The sequence below is a fragment of the Empidonax traillii genome, unplaced genomic scaffold, assembly GCF_003031625.1.
Source record: "Empidonax traillii isolate 1590-97213 ecotype Southwest subspecies unplaced genomic scaffold, ASM303162v1 scaffold460:size473327, whole genome shotgun sequence".
Classification (NCBI taxonomy): domain Eukaryota; kingdom Metazoa; phylum Chordata; class Aves; order Passeriformes; family Tyrannidae; genus Empidonax; species Empidonax traillii.
Window position 1 is genome coordinate 373,070 of NW_020955653.1, and position 19,368 is coordinate 392,437.

General features: G+C 36.8%; 1 protein-coding gene and 1 non-coding gene across 9 annotated transcripts in view; both read left to right on the top strand.

The window, feature by feature from the left end:
- The window catches only part of CEP295 (centrosomal protein 295), a 45,429-nt gene that overhangs the window by 23,039 nt on the left and 3,022 nt on the right, over window positions 1-19,368 (top strand). For 5 of the 8 annotated variants that reach the window (XM_027895406.1, XM_027895404.1, XM_027895407.1 and 2 more), the window contains 11 exons: window positions 505-676; window positions 831-983; window positions 2,056-2,277; window positions 6,490-6,596; window positions 8,105-8,219; window positions 9,702-9,935; window positions 11,485-11,639; window positions 11,880-12,039; window positions 14,295-14,935; window positions 15,600-15,770; window positions 16,851-16,968. In XM_027895406.1, coding sequence (XP_027751207.1) covers window positions 505-676; window positions 831-983; window positions 2,056-2,277; window positions 6,490-6,596; window positions 8,105-8,219; window positions 9,702-9,935; window positions 11,485-11,639; window positions 11,880-12,039; window positions 14,295-14,935; window positions 15,600-15,770; window positions 16,851-16,968 — 2,248 coding nt within the window. Of the gene's footprint in view, window positions 1-504; window positions 677-830; window positions 984-2,055; window positions 2,278-6,489; window positions 6,597-8,104; window positions 8,220-9,701; window positions 9,936-11,484; window positions 11,640-11,879; window positions 12,040-14,294; window positions 14,936-15,599; window positions 15,836-16,850; window positions 16,969-17,513; window positions 17,685-17,715; window positions 18,640-18,761; window positions 18,880-19,368 lie in introns of those variants that run through there. The other 3 variants (XM_027895412.1, XM_027895409.1, XM_027895408.1) reach the window with 3 other exon arrangements.
- On the top strand, window positions 7,784-7,867 carry LOC114063259. Its single transcript, XR_003572535.1, has one exon. It is a non-coding gene; the product is annotated as a small nucleolar RNA U2-19 (small nucleolar RNA).

The following is a 19,368-nucleotide window of genomic DNA, read 5'->3' on the forward strand; positions in this document are numbered from 1 at the left end:
TTGTAATTTGTTTTTTTTCTCAGTAACTGAAGAAAAATTGAAGTTTATTTTCAAACTTCTAGAGAGCCTCCTTTTGCCTCCCCCATCTTTTTTTTTTTTTTTTAAGGAATCTTAGAAAAATAGTTGTTCCCTGTACTTCCTGTCTTTTGATTTTGCAGTCTCTAAGCAGCTAAAATTCCTGAATTCAGGAGCTGAAAAACTAAAAACAGACTTTTCAGAAATTGTTTCTGTTAAAAATGCTGAGTATTCTGATCTAACCTGACAAAGGCCTTGAAAATGTAAATAATTGTGTTTTAGCACATTAGGTTTGTAGAGCCAAGTAAAATACCTATGCATCCAAATGTTTCTGTTAGCTAAGCAAATCTGTCTGGTACCTTGCATACTTGAACTACTTTCTCAACATGTTCAGTATTATTCTGCATGAAATACACACCCAAGAAAATTTGTGTTTGATAAATGAATATAAATATAATCTTACATACATTTGCCTCCTCCCCTTCTAAGGTGAGACATATATGCCCAAGTGAAGAAATGACAGAGGCACAAAAGCCTGACTGGATTAATAGAACTGACTTTTTCCAAGTCTCAGAAAACTACCAGCAAGAAAATGGCAGCAGGAGTAAATTTCATGGAAGTGAAATGATTTCGCAGTGCACTGGTCCAGTTGAGCAAACTGGTAAGGCTCCTATAACTGTATGTTATATTCCACTATAATTTTTATCACTTTACAGCTCAGATGGAGTTCTCTTCCGTGTCTCCAAGTTAATTTTATGTACACACACACACACACATATATATATTATTACAACATACAAAACTTTGTTTTACAGAACAACCTGAGAAAATTCTCTGTAGAGAACAGAAATGGAGATCTTCCAAACCACCTGTGACAAGAGTCAAGTTAGGGCTTGGTTTGGAACAACATGAACTTAGTATTATACCAGAGATAGACACACCGAAGAGCTGCAACCTTTCTTTTGCAGGTAATATACAAAATATGTAATAAATGCTACTGTTACAAGAAGTAGATTGGAGGAATTTAATCTTTCCTGAAGAATCTGTGAGATGATTGATTATGAAATAATAGCTGAAGTTGACAGATAGCATTTAAACATTTAGCTTTTGAGCACACAAAGAAAGTGACTGGGAAATTTTTCAAATAAGGAGTTAGTATTGAGTTTTTACATAAATTTTTATACCATCTTTTTTTTGTTGTTGTTTTTGGGGTTTTTTGGGGGGTTTTTTTGTGTGAATGGGTTTTTTTGTGTGCTTTGTTTTGGTGTTTTGGTTTTTTTTATCACAAAACACTATAAGAAATTTTGGAGAGCAGCTACACAAGCACTTATTTTATAAATATATTTGTCACAGTCTGCATGCAGTGCTTTGTAATTCTGTATAAGGAACATTAATTAAGAGGTACTACCAACTGATGTTTTCTAAATGTAAACATTTATTTCTTGTTGGACCAATTTGGTATCTTGATTAGACAGCAAGTTTTGTTGGTGAAGGTTTTGATTGAAAAGTATATTTTCTTAAAAGCACTTGGTTTAGTAACTTACACTTAGCTGTATAATCCCATTATCACAATCCGCAGGTGATGAATTCCTATATTATCAAACCATTAGTCATGATAGGTCATGAGATTTTTATTGGATGTGCTGTTGTATGGGCTGGGTTGGGGAGAAAAGAAGTCTTGAAACCAGAGCAAGTGTACAACTAAAAGCTGTAATACCTCTGGATATGGAGAAAGTGCTGAAAGTTTTGGTGGATTGGCTCTGTGGAAAAATTTGTTTTAATTCTTTTTTAAGAAATAATTTGAGAAGCTACAAATTATTTTTTGAGAAGTCTGACCTGTATAATCTTTCAGGCTGTACAATTCTTAGACTGTGATGCAAAAGTGTTTACTGACCTGATGGGGCTAATTTAATTAAAATGGAGACTGTACAAATTCAGCAGGTTGTTTCTGTAGCATATAATGTGCATTTTAATGTTCCTCATTAAGTGCAAAACACTTCCTTTCTATACCTAAACTGATAACAAATATTTTAAATCCAGATAAAGCAAATTCTGGTGGTGGAGAACCTTCCCCCGTTTCAGTTGTTGGGGAGTTTGCTTGTCTGAAATGCTGCAGTCCCACCCTTTGTGAGGGCAGTTTACCCTCGAGCATAACAAACTATGAGGAACAAGCGTCTAATGGAAGCCCAAGGCAAACTAAACCATCAGGGAGATTATTACAAGAGTTGCTAATGATGGCAGCTGAAACTTCATATGATTCAGGTGAGGAAATCCTCTTCATTCAAGGGATTACTTGAATTCCTTTCAGCAGAGCTGATTTTACTGCTGTTTATTAGTAGAATATGACCTGACTTATTAAATGACAAGCAGTGCTATTTAAATGCTGTTGAATTTTAAGTGTAAAAAGGGGTGTTTCAATAAGCACATCTCAGAACGAATGAGTTTTTGTCTGTTTTTGCTATTTACTTTTTACCATCTCAGTAAGAAGTCTGCATTGCGCTACTGTTCATTGCTAGTCAACAGTTTCTTGTCCAAGGCATGTGCTTTTTATCTTTGATTTGTAGAATTGTCTGTAAAGCTTTGCAGGTGGGAGCAGACCACACAGACCAATGGTGTGCCTGATTCAGTACCCAGTGATTACCTGTATTGACAAAAAGGAAATTAAAGCTTAAAAAGAACTGAGTGTTAACATGATGATGTAGATGTCCACTAAAAGATTAGTGCATATAAGAAATTACTTAAAAATACAGTTGAGACAAAAAATAAAAGGCTGAGGTCATCATCAAGCTCAAAAAACAGCTTTGAAAGAATAATCTATTAGGTGTGACAGACATGAAAATTGAGAATTGTGGAGTATCTCAAGTTTAGAGGGACCCATAAGGATCATTGAGTCCAACTCCCTGTTCCTCACAGGATTAACTAAAACTAAACCACTACTCCTTGAACTCTGTTGGGCTTAGTGCTGTGATCCCTTCCCTAGGGAACCTGTACTGGTGACTGGCCACCCTCTAAATGGAAACCTTTTTCTAATGTCTAGTCTGAATGCTCTGATGCAGCTTCATTCCATTTCCTTGTGTCCTATTGCCCTGCTTAGTGAGAGGTAATTATTTTGTATATGCAATTCTTGTTTTATTGGGAAGTTCTGTCTACCAACTTACAATGCATTAGCCTTGACTGTCAGCTTGTGAGACTAGCACAGTACTGGAGCTGAGCCAGACACCTGGAATTTTCAAGGGTCTGGTCTACCTGAATTCCAGACAGGTCAGTTCTGCTTTGGCTTTTTTAGTAGCCACTGTACATTTTTTACATGTTCTGCTGAGTATGTCAAAAGGAAAAATACTGCAATAATGTAATGATTACTTCAACTCTGTTCTTGTCTGTTTGTCCATTATAAGAGCTCTTATTGGATAGGCTGTATTCAGCTGTGACAAAGTCTGTTTCCATGAACTAAAACAACTTGTTCAGTTATCAAGAAAAAAGCTTTTGTTGAAGTGGTTTGGGAATGTTCAAAATAATTTTGTTACAGGGATGTTGAAACCTACTAAACATGTTATGAGTAACTTGACTGGCTTTATAAAGGGACAAAGATGATTAGTCTTAGGTAAACAAAGAAAGCAGGTTACTAAGTTTGTCAAGAGATTGGACTAACAAGTGGATATTTGAGTTTTTATTTCCTACTATTTTTTTCCCTGTCTATAACAATCTAGCTTGTCTCTCCAGTCTTTTAATTCAAAGGCTCCAGTATTTTCAATTGCAATGCACTTGCTTCTCTTCGAGTTTGCTGCTTATTGAAATGCAGTCACTATGATTGAAAAATACTATGCCTGACTTGCTGGGACCTTAGACAAAATTTGTAAGACACCAACTAAAGGAATTTGAAGCTGATTACAAGGTGAAAGCGTCGCATGGTCCAGGACAGTTTTCAGTATCCATTTAAAATGAATGAATACATTACTAGAGCTGCAGAGGAGTTTTCAGAAACTTGGCAGCATTTATATGCACACTATTGCAAGCACTATGGCTCTGTAGTACATATCTGGTTTTGCTAGAGATTTTACCACTGCCCCCGATCTTTAACTGTTCATTTAGTTTGTATTCAGACATCCATTTCCAATTCAGTCCGGGTTTGCTTGGAATTGAAGTTGTTTTGAATAAGAACATATAAGCTCATTTTCTTTCAGCTGCTTTTTTTTGTTTCTCAGAATAGTCATTTTGAAGTATATCTATATTTAAATTTTAATTATCACTGAAGAATTTTGTCCTTTAACAATATTTCTGAGTAAGTTGTAGATGCATTGTTAGAGCCACTGGTATTAAATTAATATAAAATATCTTGGTGTAGTGTCTTTTTACATTAGAGAATATTATATATGACCAGTGCAATGGTTTATGTTAAGAGGGTTAGGAAACTTTATTTGAACATCTGTATTAAAAGAGAAAAGCCCCAAAGCTTTCTGTGATTTTGTGTAAGAGGATTGTCCTCTTGAGCAGTTCAACAGCCAAACTACCAGTAATATCTTTATAATTTGTAGGTTGTAAGGCTCCCTGTGGTACTTTCAGTAACTAGTGTGGTATTTCAGCAAGAAAATCTACAGTCCCTTGTGCTTTAAATCTAGAGTTTCTGAAGGAAAAAATTTGAGGCGCATTTTAGGTTGTTGTTTATGATAGTAACTTTGTTTTTTAATTTGGTTTTTTTTGAACATTTTTTTGCTACTTGTTTCTAACCAGGACGTGTTTGCAGTTTTCCCATGCTTTCAAGGTGTAATTGTGTCTCTAAAGGTGAGAGCAAATGAGTGCTATGTGTGTGTGACCTTTGACCTTATTCTTTGAAGTTATATTCTTGGTGGTTTCTACCTTTGACCAAATAATGTGGGGCTCTACAACTTAGGAGTTGCTGCTTTCATGATTACAGAACGAAGAGATGAGCACAAATCCTATTAATATGTTTTTTCAAAGTAAACATTAAAGATAAAAAGGTAAAATTGGTAAATCTTCTTGGATGCTTTGTCAGCACAGGTGACTTTGCTTTGATGTGAGACTTATCCTTGGGTAACAGGCATTTTTTAAAGAAACTTCTATAATCAGCTGTATTTCTTCCAGGAAGAAAGATAACTTCAGCCCTCTAAAATTTAGATGCAGATATGTCTGAATGTAAAATGTCTTAAGGACTTTACTGTGAGGATGGTGAAACACTAGAACAGGTTTTTCCAGAAGAGCTGTGGATGCCCCATTCCTGGAAGTGTTGAAGGCCAGGTTGCACGGGGCTTTGAGCAGCCTGGTCTAGTGGGAGGTGTCCCTGCTCATGACAGGGAGATTTGGAACTAGGTGATCTTGAAGGTCCGTTCCAGTCCCTTAAGCATTCTGTGATTCTCTGCTTCTGTGGTTGGGGAAGGATGAATCCCTGTGCCCAGTACTGAGTGGTTGCAGAGTGATCAGTTGGCTGCAGACAGAGAGGGCAGGTAACTGCTGAAGTGATGTTGCCAAAAGTGACACCAGTGAGACCAAGATACAAACTGCTGTCTTGTACTATGCCCCTAATGCATGATAAAATGAGCTGGGAACTTTGAACACTTGATATTCTTTCCAATCCAGTTTGGTTAGAACTGGCTAATAGGGTCCAAATTGTAATTGGAAATTACAGAGTAACCATGCAGATGAAATGGGCAGTTTGATGGCAAAAGCCTAATTTCCTTAGGAAGTGAGCTGGAAACTGGTGACTATGTTTGATACATACATCTCTTTCACAGTTCTCCTTGCTTACATATCAATATGCTGGTCTATCCTTATTCATCCTTAGCGGTTCCCTTAAGCAGCATTCCAGATGTGATTATTTTCATGTCTCTGTGGCCCTTTTGGGGTTGGGAGAAAATACTTCGGTTTCATTTCAGTTTCATACTTAGCACTTCTTTCTTGAAAATTATTCCTGGAAATAAGAATACATATTTTTAGAGTTTTTGTGGCAATCTACAATCATAGAATTGTCAAACTTTGAAGGTGCTTGTCAGCACTGAATTTTTATGTGTAAGAGTATTACAGCAAAGGTGATTCAGTTCTGTAGTAATAGTCATGCTGTAGTTCATTGTTTCTGATTTCACTGATTTACTTGGAGTGTCTGCTTTCCTTTGTAATCACTGTAATGGTAGATTGTAAAAGATTCCCCCCACCCTAATGAAATTAATTGCATGAATTTTGAGCTCTTCCTGCCTGCTCTTCAGAGAGCAGTCCGAGTAATCAGAAATTTTAGGAAGGCTGGTCAAGGAGAACTACAGATTGCTGATGAAATTGGTGGTGCAGTGGAACTAAAAGTGTTGTAGGTGAGAAGAAAGTGGTTAATGATGGGCCAAATTTGTGCCCAAAGGGTGAGGCAAGCAGCAGTGGAGTGTTACTGCCCTCTGGTGTGCCACAAAATATTGCTCACTATGAACTCAAAAACTGCTTTTTGTTCCTTATTGCTTCGGTTACATTTACGTTCAGCCCAGTCCCAGGATTCTCAAGTGTCTCAAGATTCACCAGTGCTTGCTGCTGAAGTTGGAGAGGGAGTTACAGCACGTTCTGGACCATCATTCAGACCTGATAATACGGTTGGTCATATCAAAATAATCATATAACATAACCCACTCTTTATTTCGTGATGTAATCTTTCTTTCTCGTATTCGGGGGATAAGATCGGGTGCACTGTTCTAGGTGCAGCAGCATAACAAACACCAAGTAAAGAGAGGTAATCACTGTGATGGATCTGCTGCCTCTCTTCCTGCTCATACAGCACAAGATGCTGTCTGTTGCCCCTCTGCTGTCAGGGCACACCATGAGCTGACACTCAGCTTGCTGTCTGAGGAGGCTCCTGGGCCCTTTTTTACAGGGCTGCTCCCTAGGCAGACCCCAGCTGGGACTGGTGCATGGGCTTCTTCCTTCCAGGTGCTGGACTTTGCATTTGCCCTTGCTGAGATTCACACCATTCCTGTAGGTCCAGCCTCACGAGGTGCTTCTGGATGCCAGCCCTGCTGTTCAGTGTATGGCTTGGTCCTCCCTCCTTAGTGTGTCTGGAGACCTGATTAAAGTATGGTGTCATCTCCTCTGGGTCACTGCCCAGGGTGTTAAAGGGGACGGGTCCTAGGAAGAGCCCTGTGGTTCCACTTGCTCCCCACCTCCACGTAGAGTGTAACCCTTTAATCGCCTGATTACCCAACCAGTTGTCATTGTCTGTCCATTCAGGTTGTGACATCCAACCTGGGATCATACAATATTGTGAGTGTTAAAAGCCTTGCCAAAATCAACACCAATCTCTTTCTGTTCCCTCGCCCAAAGATCCTGTCATTTTGTCAGGAAATAAAAACAGTATTTAAAAAATGCCATGTGTATATAGAAGTACTTTAAATGTAAATGTTTCATATGTAATATATTTTGTATAAGGTAGTATAAAATGAAAAATGTAGAAGGGTTTCTTAGATTTTTATTTTCTTAGTCCACATTTGAAGTCAGAGTTTGAGAACTGTTCATATCTAATTCTTCAACATTTTGAAGTTTTGAAGAATTTTTTTTTTTATACAAGAACTCTCATTCTCTGCTTTGTGACTTTGTAGAGCTTCACTTAAAATTAAGGAAGGTGATGTTTTAGGGTATTTTGTATATTTTTAGTGTAATTTCATAGAATTAAATTTTAACTCAGTAACTTGTATGCAAAAGGCTCAGTATTGCACATACTTGTAAAATTCTTGGTTTTGATGTTTTGCATATATGTTCCTCTGAGATCTACAATTCTACTGAAGTGGGTCTGTGATGAGAAATAGCCAAATCTGATCACCAGAAGATAAAACAATCTTCCAGGTGTCATGATTTGTATGCAGTTCTGAGAGGCTTTATAATTGTGTGTGTGTGTGTGTGTGGAGGGGAGGGGGCTGGTGGGGAGTGACGTATCTGGGACATGGGGTGTGAATATGTTGTACTGAGCAAGGATGAATCTTTATTTGCCTGACTGTTCAAAACATGAGGGCTTCTACACTTGAACTGAGCTCAGAATAAAATGTGTGGGTTTAAAGCTTTAATTCTGGACATCTGAGTACTTTGTAATAGGTGTGTTGTTTCATCCCAGGAAGTACTAGTTTCAGAGGCTTTCATGCAAGGAATACCCTGTGATTTAACTTCAACAATTTCCACTGGTAGCTTTTCAACTAGTGAAACGTTGGATGCAAGCCCTGTTGGCCCTGGTAAGTGTTTGGGGTTTTTTGTTGTTCTTGTAGAAGGAAAATTGTGGCAGAATGTAAATTCATCTGAAATAGGCTAGTGTCAAACTTCATTTAAGGTTTATTAATTGCGTCCTACAGAGTTGAATGTTTTGTTAAGTGTTTATGATTTTTTACTTTTATCATAGTTTAACATGATAATACATCTGCTTTGGCAAGTTATATTTTGAGTTTTATTAAGCAACTGTAACACTAACAGTTTTCTAGTGGCAGTTTTTATTTTAAAATGATCTTCAGATGATACACTGATAGAAGTTTACTAATCAATACATATCATGGATTCTTACAGAGCTATGACTTCTGTCTTGCTGTTAAGAGAATTGTTCCACTATCTGCTGTTCACCATAGTAATTCTTAATCACTTATTTGTGAAAATATCACTTGAATGCCATATTGACCTTTAATAGTTTTCTGAAAAATACATCATCTTACCCCTTTTTTATTTGCAGTCTACCTCTTGATCATGTTAGCTTGTTGTAAGATCAAAAATAATTCTTTTATAATAACTATATAGTTGCTCCTGACATTAATACTTGTGAACATGGAAGTGAGCTTGAAAGTGATTAGATAGTGACCTGTAGATTTATTTACTTTAAGGCCTAATATTGTATCAATCTGACATCTGATTTCTTAAGAAACCTATGCGTTTGAGTTATTCTGTGTTTATAAATCAGATTTGAAGACTGCAGTTTTTACAGCCTGAGATTTCAGTGGCTTATTTGAACCCTCATGATATAACATAAACTTCATAACTCACATGACAAATCTGTATTTTACTGATGTAAGAAAGCTAAAGCAAATTCTAAGATCATTTGCTTGTAGCTTTTCTTCTCTATTGTTTCTTAGTTGCAGAAGAAAAATATCAGAAGTTTTGGTTATTCGGCTGTATGAATAAATTTTTCAAGTCTAGCTGTGTCTTCAGCATACACTCAGTGCTCAGTAAGGACCTTTTCTGATAGCTGTGTGCAATTCTTCTGTAAGCATACAGACGAAGAAGGGTTGGTGTGCTAACTTGGAACATGATTTTGGTTGCCTTGATCCCTTGGATTTCTTGTGTTGGTATTAAGCAATTTCTCTTTAATCATGAATAAAACTCTTGCATGGTGTCATAAAGATACGCAAGATCACATTAAAGGATTGACATGTTTATATGCAGTAGGAAGTAAAGATATGCTAGCTAGCATAAAATAACAGTAGTAATTCTTTTCTGATTTTATAATTTCGGTATTTCCAAAGTCTACATTCTGTAAAAGCACTGAGCTGTACTGGCTGCTACCTAATTAGATCAACTTGTATTCGTGAAAGTGTTTTGTAAGATTTATAGAAGCAGTGACAGGAGACAATTAAAAAAAAAAACAAAACCCCAGAACTCTTTATGAATATTTGGGATGATGTCATGCAAGTGATTTATATGCAAAACCGTGAACATCAAACTTATTATTTCAGGATTGTCTTCTGATGGTACAGGAGGTGGAATTTTGAGAGAAACAGCAAGCCGTCCTTGGAACTCCTCACTGTCTTTTACCTTGCAACAGAGGCAAGAGAATTTGGCTGGAGCACCTGAAACTCCACTGTCTGAAAAAGAGATACACCTCTATAAAGAAAGACAGACACAGCAAATCTTGGGGGGACGTACTGGGAACTTAAACTCTTACTCAGACGACAATACCTGTTTCCAAGGTATTTGCTATGTTATAGTATTTGTGTGCTGTGCTTTCATCATACAGAATGAGGAGTTAACTCGATGTTACATGTTGGTCTCTGTTCTTTATGTTCAACTTACATTTTAAAGTTAATAAGGATTCTGTGTGCAAGAATTTAATACTCTGATGTTCTTCATCCTTTGTGTTAGATAGATGTTAATGAAGCATCATCTAGTGCAGAAAAAAAAGACAGTCTGATCAGGTGTCTCTCAGTTCTGTGCAGCCTCCTGCCACCATGGCTCAGCTGTTTGCTACCTGTGCCATTTTTATTACTTGTTTATGCACAACTTTCACTTCAGGAAGATAGAAAAGTAATATACAATACTGCATTATTTACATGGGGTAACATAGTTGATGAAACACTCACTGATTAACAGATTGGTGGGGGTTCTGTGCTTTCTAGAAAAATGTAACAGTTCATCAAAATTAAGAACATCATTATTAGCTATCATGATAATAATGTTAGTGTGTTAATTCAAATTGCTTCCTTCTGGAATCATAGAATTATAGATTAATCTAGACCAGAAGGACTTGTGTTCATGTGGCCCAAATTCTCCTTGCTCGTAGCAGAGCCAGCTTAGGTTGCTTGTCCAGGCAAGTTCTGAATATTGCCTAGGACACAGATTCTACACCCCTTGGGCAACATTTTAATAAATGTTCTTTCCCTTTTTTTTTTTTTAAATTTTTTATTTTATCCAACCAAAATTTCCTGTGTCTCTCTTTTTGTTTCACCGAGCGTGTTCAAGCACACTGACTGCATTTTCCTTAAACTGAAGGAGGATAAGTTTAGTTAGATATTAGGAGGAAATTTATCACTCTGAGGGTGATGAGGAACTGGAACTGGTTTCCTGGATAAGTTGTGGATGCCCCATCCCTGAAAGTGTTAGGGCCAGGTTGGATGGGACCCTGAGCAACCTGTGTAGTAGAAGGGTCCCTGCTCATGGAAGGGGTATTGGAACTAGATGATCCAGCCTAATCACTAGGTGATTCTAGGATTCTCTGTACTGTCTCATAGGAGGTGGTAGGCAGCAGACATTTTTGTGCCATTACCCCGAATTCTTAAGATTGAACAAACTCAGTTATTCAGCTTTTCTTTGAACATCATGTGTTACATCTACCATTTGATCATCCTTGTGGCTCTTCATTGGTTTTGCTCTGCTGTGTCACTGATTTTTGTTCTGAAAAGCCCACACTACTTCTGATGCAGTCTCACAAGTGCTGAACAGAGAACTTAAGGACTTCATCTTTTGATTGAAAAAAACCCCAACACTGAATCACTGTAGCACTTTCTTACTGCTTTTTATACCTGCATTGTATCAGAGTGGAAGAATTGAATGCTGTAAAGATTTTGGGTTTACAAGCTAGTATTTGTATACCTGCAGAATTCTAAATACTTTATTTACTGCATATAGAAACAATGTGTGATATGACTGTTGTTTTGTTTTTGTTTTTTTTTTTTGAAGGGGGGTTGTTTTGGGGATGTGGGTGATGTTTATTTGTTTTTAAAATAACCACTTTTCTTACAGCTCTAGCAGCTGAGCTTTGTTTTCCAGAAAGAGAGGGACCTTTTCCAAACTTCCATCACCATCTCTTTCAGCCTTTGGAACCGAGTGTTGACTTTGATACGTCATCATCCTGTTCTCAATACGAAATTTCACAAGACAGTAGAGAATTTAGCAAGGTACTACACAAAAACTCTGGTGGAGGAAATACTTTAGCATAAGATTTTTGTAAGATTTAAATATATATAATCCCCATGCTGTTTTTTATCTAGAAGAAACACAACAGTGTATTTTGGTATACATATAGCTGGAAGTGTTTTTGCTGGTTGTAGCAGAAATGTGACCCAAAAATCAAATACTACCTTCAACTTTTTATTCTTCACATTTCTGAGAATTTCTTTTTTTTTTAATGCCACTAGACTTCAAAATTTTCAACAGAAAGTCCAGACATGCTTACATTTCTAGAAGTGGGAAACTCTGGTCTGAATGTGCAGAGAAGCAATCTGCCTTCTTGTCTTGAAACAAACAGGCAAAGCAACATTCCATCACAAGAGTCCATTACAGAAAATCTTATTCCAGGTATGTACAATGTAGTCAGATCAGTGCTTTCGAATTCAGCCGATTGCCATGTAAATAACAACCCTTAGGATGGGTTTACCGTGTTGAAATGAGGACAGATCTCTTTGCTGCTCTCAGTCCTTCTTTGAAATGTCTTAACTCTGCTGTTGCTCTCTCACATGGTCTGCTCCACCACCTTTAATGGGTAGAACTCCTAAATTCTGTGAAGTTTATTTCTTTAGCAGTTACGACTTTGGTACAAAAGCTGACCTGCTTATTCAAGTCACTATAATGGATATTATGTTACTTATTCCTTCTGCAGTAATTATGTTAATGAAGCAATATCAACTCTGGCTGAAACTGTCAGTTTAAGTCCTTTTCCAGATATTTTTTTATGCATATCCATTACTTTTTTCAGTTTGCCTAAGTTAAGGAAGTTCCAAAAATCGATAAAAATTTTATGAGGTGCATGTGTTAGAGTCTCTGAACTTACTCATTTGTCTTTTATATACATTGTGTTTTTCAAGGAACAATTCAATTTTCTTTTCCCACTGTTAAGTCACAGCAATGTACTGCACACTGATACTTGGTCTGTTTATAGAATTGTTTTATCTCTCTATAAAGTAAGGGGGAGGGACAAGAGAAGAAGAAAGGAACTTTTAAGTTACAATGTTGTAATTAACTTAGTAGATTAAAGTTTATGACTGTACAGCAGCATTACATTAACTGTGGCTCATAGCAGGAAAAATATGTTTTAATGTTTTGCAGTTGAATTTAACTTGGTATTTCGTGTATTCTAAAGAAAAGGACCAATCTGAAATTCCAAATGCAACTAGTAGCAAACTAAATATTTCCTAAAACATTATTTACAAAGAATCAGGTATTTTCAGTGTTTTAAGGTGCTCTAACAGAAAGCTGAAAAGTAACAGGAAATGCAGCACAATGTCTTAAGTAATAGATAGATGTATTTACAATGTAAACATTCCTGGTCAATTATATTTGTGATTTGCGTATGTATGCTCTTAAAATTTTTGGACACACATTATTCACGTTTAAAGCTGCAACCAAATACTCAGTGGCTTTTCTTTCTCTCTACAAGAAAAAAGGAAAGTAATAACAGATACTAGAAGAGGTTTACACTTTAACCCTTTGTGACTGTGGTCACAGGAACTAGGATTTAGGAAGCTCCCTTCGAACTTCAAAACACTCTTATTTCTAAATTCCTTGTAGAAACAGTCTTTGTGCCTTGAGTCTTTACTGCACTATCTCCCCATGTCTTAAGTGTTTTTATAATCCCAAACTAATTACTGTTGTGCTTTAAAAGGATGGAAAAAATAACATAAGCAACAGGCTAAGCAAGTAAAAACTATTTTTGAGTTTTCAGCTCAAGGAAAGTTGTGATAAGCAAGTGCATCATCTGGAAAATTCTCTGTTGATGGCTGATGTTGCAGTGCAATTCTTCCCTCACTATTAATAGCTATGTATCAGAAGATAATACTCTTTACACATGTAAAACTAGATATTTTGTGTTAAAGAATGCAAAAAATGTGTAGAGGAAACCATTAAAGGTTTCTGTGGTACATTCTAGTGTGTATAAAAAACCTAGTGACAGCATGATGTTGGAGTCTGTGTAACTAATTTTATCAAACTTAGGTCAGAGGCATGTTTTAACCAAAAAAAAAAAAAAATTAAGCAGCCCTGTTGTTTGTTTGGCAGTGATTAAAATGTTAATACCAAATTATTATCTTTTCCCGTCCTCTTCTGGGGAAAAAAAGTATCTTGACTTGTATGCGCAGATCCTAAGGGGAAGATAATTTAGGGTGCAGTGCTGTAACTCGTAGGAACAGTTGTTATTCCAATTTGAATGTTGTCTTCTACTGTGAAGAGTTTCTGTAATGGTGTTTTGGATGGTTTTCTTTGTGGTTTAGAGACTTTGTTGGGACTCACAGGACTTCCATTTACAGAGTATTAAGTTGTAAAATGTATGGCTGTCATTATGCCACCACCATCACAAAGTCCATCCCGAAACATATTCTGAGAAGCAACAAAAAGTGTTGTTTCTCAAAATTTTGTGTACAGTGATGGAATAATTTTCTCTAACGTTAATGGTACTGTGTTTAAGGAAACAAGCAGACTTTTTTAAACAAAATGTTTCTTCCTATTTACTAGACTTTTTGTTATGCATTACTGAAAAGTCTTATTATGAGGAGACTTTTAAAGTGAAAATTCTGTTTTGTTAGCAAGCAGTTTGACAATTGTGACAATTTTTGAAACAGGATCTGAAGAATCTTTTCACCCCCTTCAACTGGAATCTGCACTAAGTGATATCTCTCAGAATGCAGATCAACCAGTGGATCATAATGCTGCATTACAGACATCTTTTGAGCAAGACCCTGGAATTGAAGACAGGGACCATGAGAACTGTGTTTCACCTGCAAGAGAATATGAAGAACTGTCAAGAAGTGTGGAAGGTATTAGTCTCCAGTGTTCAGTGGAAGGTCTGCGAAATGAAAGTCTGATTCCACTGGAAGAGCAAAAATCATTTTATCAAGTAGAGACCACACCAGTTACAGTGGAGGAAACTTATTCTCCACACTTATTAAAAGAGACTGTGTCTTCGGAAAAATTACCTTTGGAGGAATTTGATAAGAAGTATGTGAAGCTTCCTGAAAAATCAGTTCCTGTGCATGAAGTAAATAATGCTGAGGAGCTGGATTCTCGGTGCAATATGAATATAAAGGAGCCAGAGCAAAGCTTTCCAGAAGGACAGGAGTGTTTGAGGGTTCTCAGAGAAACCAGCTTGGAAGACTCAGACATCCATTTGCATGCTGTTGTACAACAAAACAGTTCTTTCCTGGAAAGACATGAAAACCATTCTCGTTCTGTGCCCAGAAGCTCATGTTGTATTCCAGTCTGGGTGAGTAAAACAGATTTCCAAAAGCAGGGGTTTTTGCTGGTGCACTAAGTTATTTTAGACCTTTAATATCTGAAAGCTTGGCAAATACTGATTTTACAGTTCTGGTTCCCGTTTTCTGGACTTCTGCCCTACTCCTTCTTTCATATCATAGCACTGAAATAATTAGCAGTAGCTAAAATGAGCTAAGTTCTCACAATGGTTTGAGGAGCTATTTCATTTCCCTTTCTTACTATCAGTTCGTAGAGCACATGCAGGTGAGTTTCATGTCACTGTTACCTCACTGTCCTCATTTAGAAGCCTGAAGGAGGTAAATAAATTAAACAAAGCATAAGCAAACTTCAGGAAATCGCTTTGATATGTAGCATTAAAAAAAAATTTGCCCTAGATCTAAGTAACTTAAACTTGAGGAGAGTGAAGGAGTTTTTGTTGTTGTTTGCCTGCTTTGGGTTATTTGTTTCAGGTTTTTGAACTCTGATATACATGCATTCTTTCTGTATTTCATGTTTTGCTTGGGGCAGGTTTTCTTCTTCCTCTTTAATGAGCCTCTTCTTTCTAACAACAGCTGTTCCTATTGCTGGAATTTTTAATTTTTTTATTTATTTATTTATTTTTTTTTTTAGTTTTTCTATTTTTACACATATGTCTTGTATATTTTACTTTCTAGGAGACTGAATCAGGGCGTGGTATTATGGAAGAACCAGAACTCACTCTGATAAGCTCAAATGACATCAGTATTGCAGAATCAGACATTGGACATATTAACCAAGAGAAAATTGAGGAGAAAATCGATAACCTAGCACGTGTGGATCAGTTGGAATGTAATGATATTACTGAGGTGAGCATTATAATGTAATTCTAACTTAGCATTAATCATAATAAAGAGAGGCCCCACTGTTGCAGAACAAGAGAATGTTGGGTTATCTGATCTTAGTAATTACTTGGATCATCCTAGTTTGATGTTAGGTTTTCTGGACAGATCTAACAGATCTTAAATTTGGGCTATTCTATAAAATTAGTACCTTGTCATATTGGCCTAGACAGGGTTTTGAAGACTTACTGCAAGAAACAAACCATCTTTGTGGTGTTCGCAAGACTAAATTGTATCCCACTAGTTGAAAACTTGAACAGGATGAGAACGTAGGACAAAAACAAAAAAAAGAAAAAATCCCCCACCAAGCAGATGGAGCCATAGCAGGCTCACACAGCAGTTTGAGGTTTATGAGGAAAACATAACCAGCTTGTCGTTCTGCCACGCTTAATTAGCCTGTGGTGTGCTTTTTGCTGTTTGCTTATATAAAGCAAAGGCTGTAAATTACAGAAGGGCTGGATTTTAATGAGGCAATAATTTGGGTGCTGAAGCAATAATGTAGAACCAAATAATCTGTGTCAGTTAGATGAACAGATTAGATGAAATCATGCTTTATTGCAGGAGGCATCTACAGAAGATCCTAAAAGTGTCTAAGGATGGGTCTTTATAAAGTAATCGATACGAGGGAGAGGTGGAGGTTGACAGCTGGAGGCTGTACTGCTGTAGTGGGTGTCACCTGCCACTGAGAAAGAGAGGAAGAGACGGGTGGGGTGAGAGTAATGGGGGAGAACTGGAGAGAACAGCAGAAAATCAGAGCAGATAGAATTATGCTGCCCTGTATTAAGAACAAGCAATTGAATCTGGTAGGCAAAAAAGTCTTCAATGTATTTTTAAAAAAAATTTTTTTAAGCTTTAAAATCCTTTTAGAAAGTAGATTTTTCATAATTATTACCAAGATCCATTTCTGATTTTTCTTTGCATCTGCTATAAAAGCAGAAGAATGCATTTTATTTGCATTGAGTCTATGCTAGTGCTACAGTAGTACCACTTCACTCAAATTGGTGATATATTTTAAGCATTTCCAGCCACTGATTCCTTTTGAAACAGGAGAGAGAACTTTTACCACTAGTTCCAGATGCAGATTATTCGGTGTTCACAAGGCCTGACAGCTCTCCCAAAGCCCAGAGTCCCAACAACAGTCACTGTTCGTCTCATCGGACTGCAGGTAATTATGTGTAAGTTTAATATACTGAAACTGAGATATAGAGATAGTAAATTGTTTTTAGCATTAAAATAATCAGTACAATACACCTCTCATCTGGAAAGTTTTTTAGAGCTGCTTTTACTTTGGCAAATGCATCTTGCTGTTCAGGCTTGGTTTGTTGTACATTTGACTTGGGTTTAGTGTGTGTTGTATTGCTTGTCTCTTCCTACCCCAAGTTATGACAGTTCATAATATCTACACTACACTTGGTTGGTTTTTTTTTTATTGTGTTGTTTTGTGATTTGTTGTCACAGTTGCATATTCATTTATTTCTCATTTCTTGTTAAGTCTCCCAAGGCCTGTAGCCAAAGAATGGCTTTTTTTGGTTTTTTTTCCTATTCTGATAATAGTGTGGAACAGAAATAAAATACTGAAATATTTTTTTGTCTAAGATGAACCACAGTAACATGAAAGACATGACTTGTCAGAACTTAACTGTGTTAGGGACTTGTCAGGTCNTAGTTTTTCTATTTTTACACATATGTCTTGTATATTTTACTTTCTAGGAGACTGAATCAGGGCGTGGTATTATGGAAGAACCAGAACTCACTCTGATAAGCTCAAATGACATCAGTATTGCAGAATCAGACATTGGACATATTAACCAAGAGAAAATTGAGGAGAAAATCGATAACCTGGCACGTGTGGATCAGTCGGAATGTAATGATATTACTGAGGTGAGCATTATAATGTAATTCTAACTTAGCATTAATCATAATAGAGGCCCCACTGTTGCAAAACAAGAGAATGTTGAGTTATCTGATCTTAGTAATTGCTTGGATCATCCTAGTTTGATGTTAGGTTTTCTGGACAGATCTAACAGATCTTAAATTTGGGCTATTCTATAAAATTAGTACCTTGTCATATTGGCCTAGACAGGGTTTTGAAGACTTACTGCAAGAAACAAACCATCTTCGTGGTGTTCGCAAGACTAAATTGTATCCCACTAGTTGAAAACTTGAACAGGATGAGAACGTAGGACAAAAACAAAAAAAAGAAAAAATCCCTCACCTAGCAGATGGAGCCATAGCAGGCTCACACAGCAGTTTGAGGTTTATGAGGAAAACATAACCAGCTTGTCATTCTGCCACGCTTAATTTGTCTGTGGTGTGCTTTTTGCTGTTTGCTTATATAAAGCAAAGGCTGTAAATTACAGAAGGCCTGGGTTTTAATGAGGCAGTAATTTGGGTGCTGAAGCAATAATGTAGAACCAAATAATCTGTGTCAGTTAGATGAACAGATTAGATGAAATCATGCTTTATTGCAGGAGGCATCTACAGAAGATCCTAAAAGTGTCTAAGGATGGGTCTTTATAAAGTAATTGATACGAGGGAGAGGTGGAGGTTGACAGCTGGAGGCTGTACTGCTGCAGTGGGTGTCACCTGCCACTGAGAAAGAGAGGAAGAAATGGGTGGGTTGAGAGTAATGGGGGAGAACTGGAGAGAACAGCGGAAAATGAGAGCAGATAGAATTATGCTGCCCTGTATTAAGAACAAGCAATTGAATCTGGTGGGCAAAAAAGTCTTCAATGTATTTTAAAAAAAAAAAAATTTTAAGCTTTAAAATCCTTTTAGAAAGTAGATTTTTCATAATTATTACCAAGATCCATTTCTGATTTTTCTTTGCATCTGCTATAAAAGCAGAAGAATGCATTTTATTTGCGTTGAGTCTATGCTAGTGCTACAGTAGTACCGCTTCGCTCAAATTGGTGATATATTTTAAGCATTTCCAGCCACTGATTCCTTTTGAAACAGGAGAGAGAACTTTTACCACTAGTTCCAGATGCAGATTATTCAGTGTTCACAAGGCCTGACAGCTCTCCCAAAGCCCAGAGTCCCAACAACAGTCACTGTTCATCTCATCGGACTGCAGGTAATTATGTGTAAGTTTAATATACTGAAACTGAGATATAGAGATAGTAAATTGTTTTTAGCATTAAAATAATCAGTACAATACACCTCTCATCTGGAAAGTTTTTTAGAGCTGCTTTTACTTTGGCAAATGCATCTTGCTGTTCAGGCTTGGTTTGTTGTACATTTGACTTGGGTTTAGTGTGTGTTGTATTGCTTGTGTCTTCCTACCCCAAGTTATGACAGTTCATAATATCTACACTACACTTGGTTGTTTTTTTTTTTATTGTGTTGTTTTGTGATTTGTTGTCACAGTTGCATATTCATTTATTTCTCATTTCTTGTTAAGTCTCCCAAGGCCTGTAGCCAAAGAATGGCTTTTTTTGGTTTTTTTTCCTATTCTGATAATAGTGTGGAACAGAAATAAAATACTGAAATATTTTTTTGTCTAAGATGAACCACAGTAACATGAAAGACATGACTTGTCAGAACTTAACTGTGTTAGGGACTT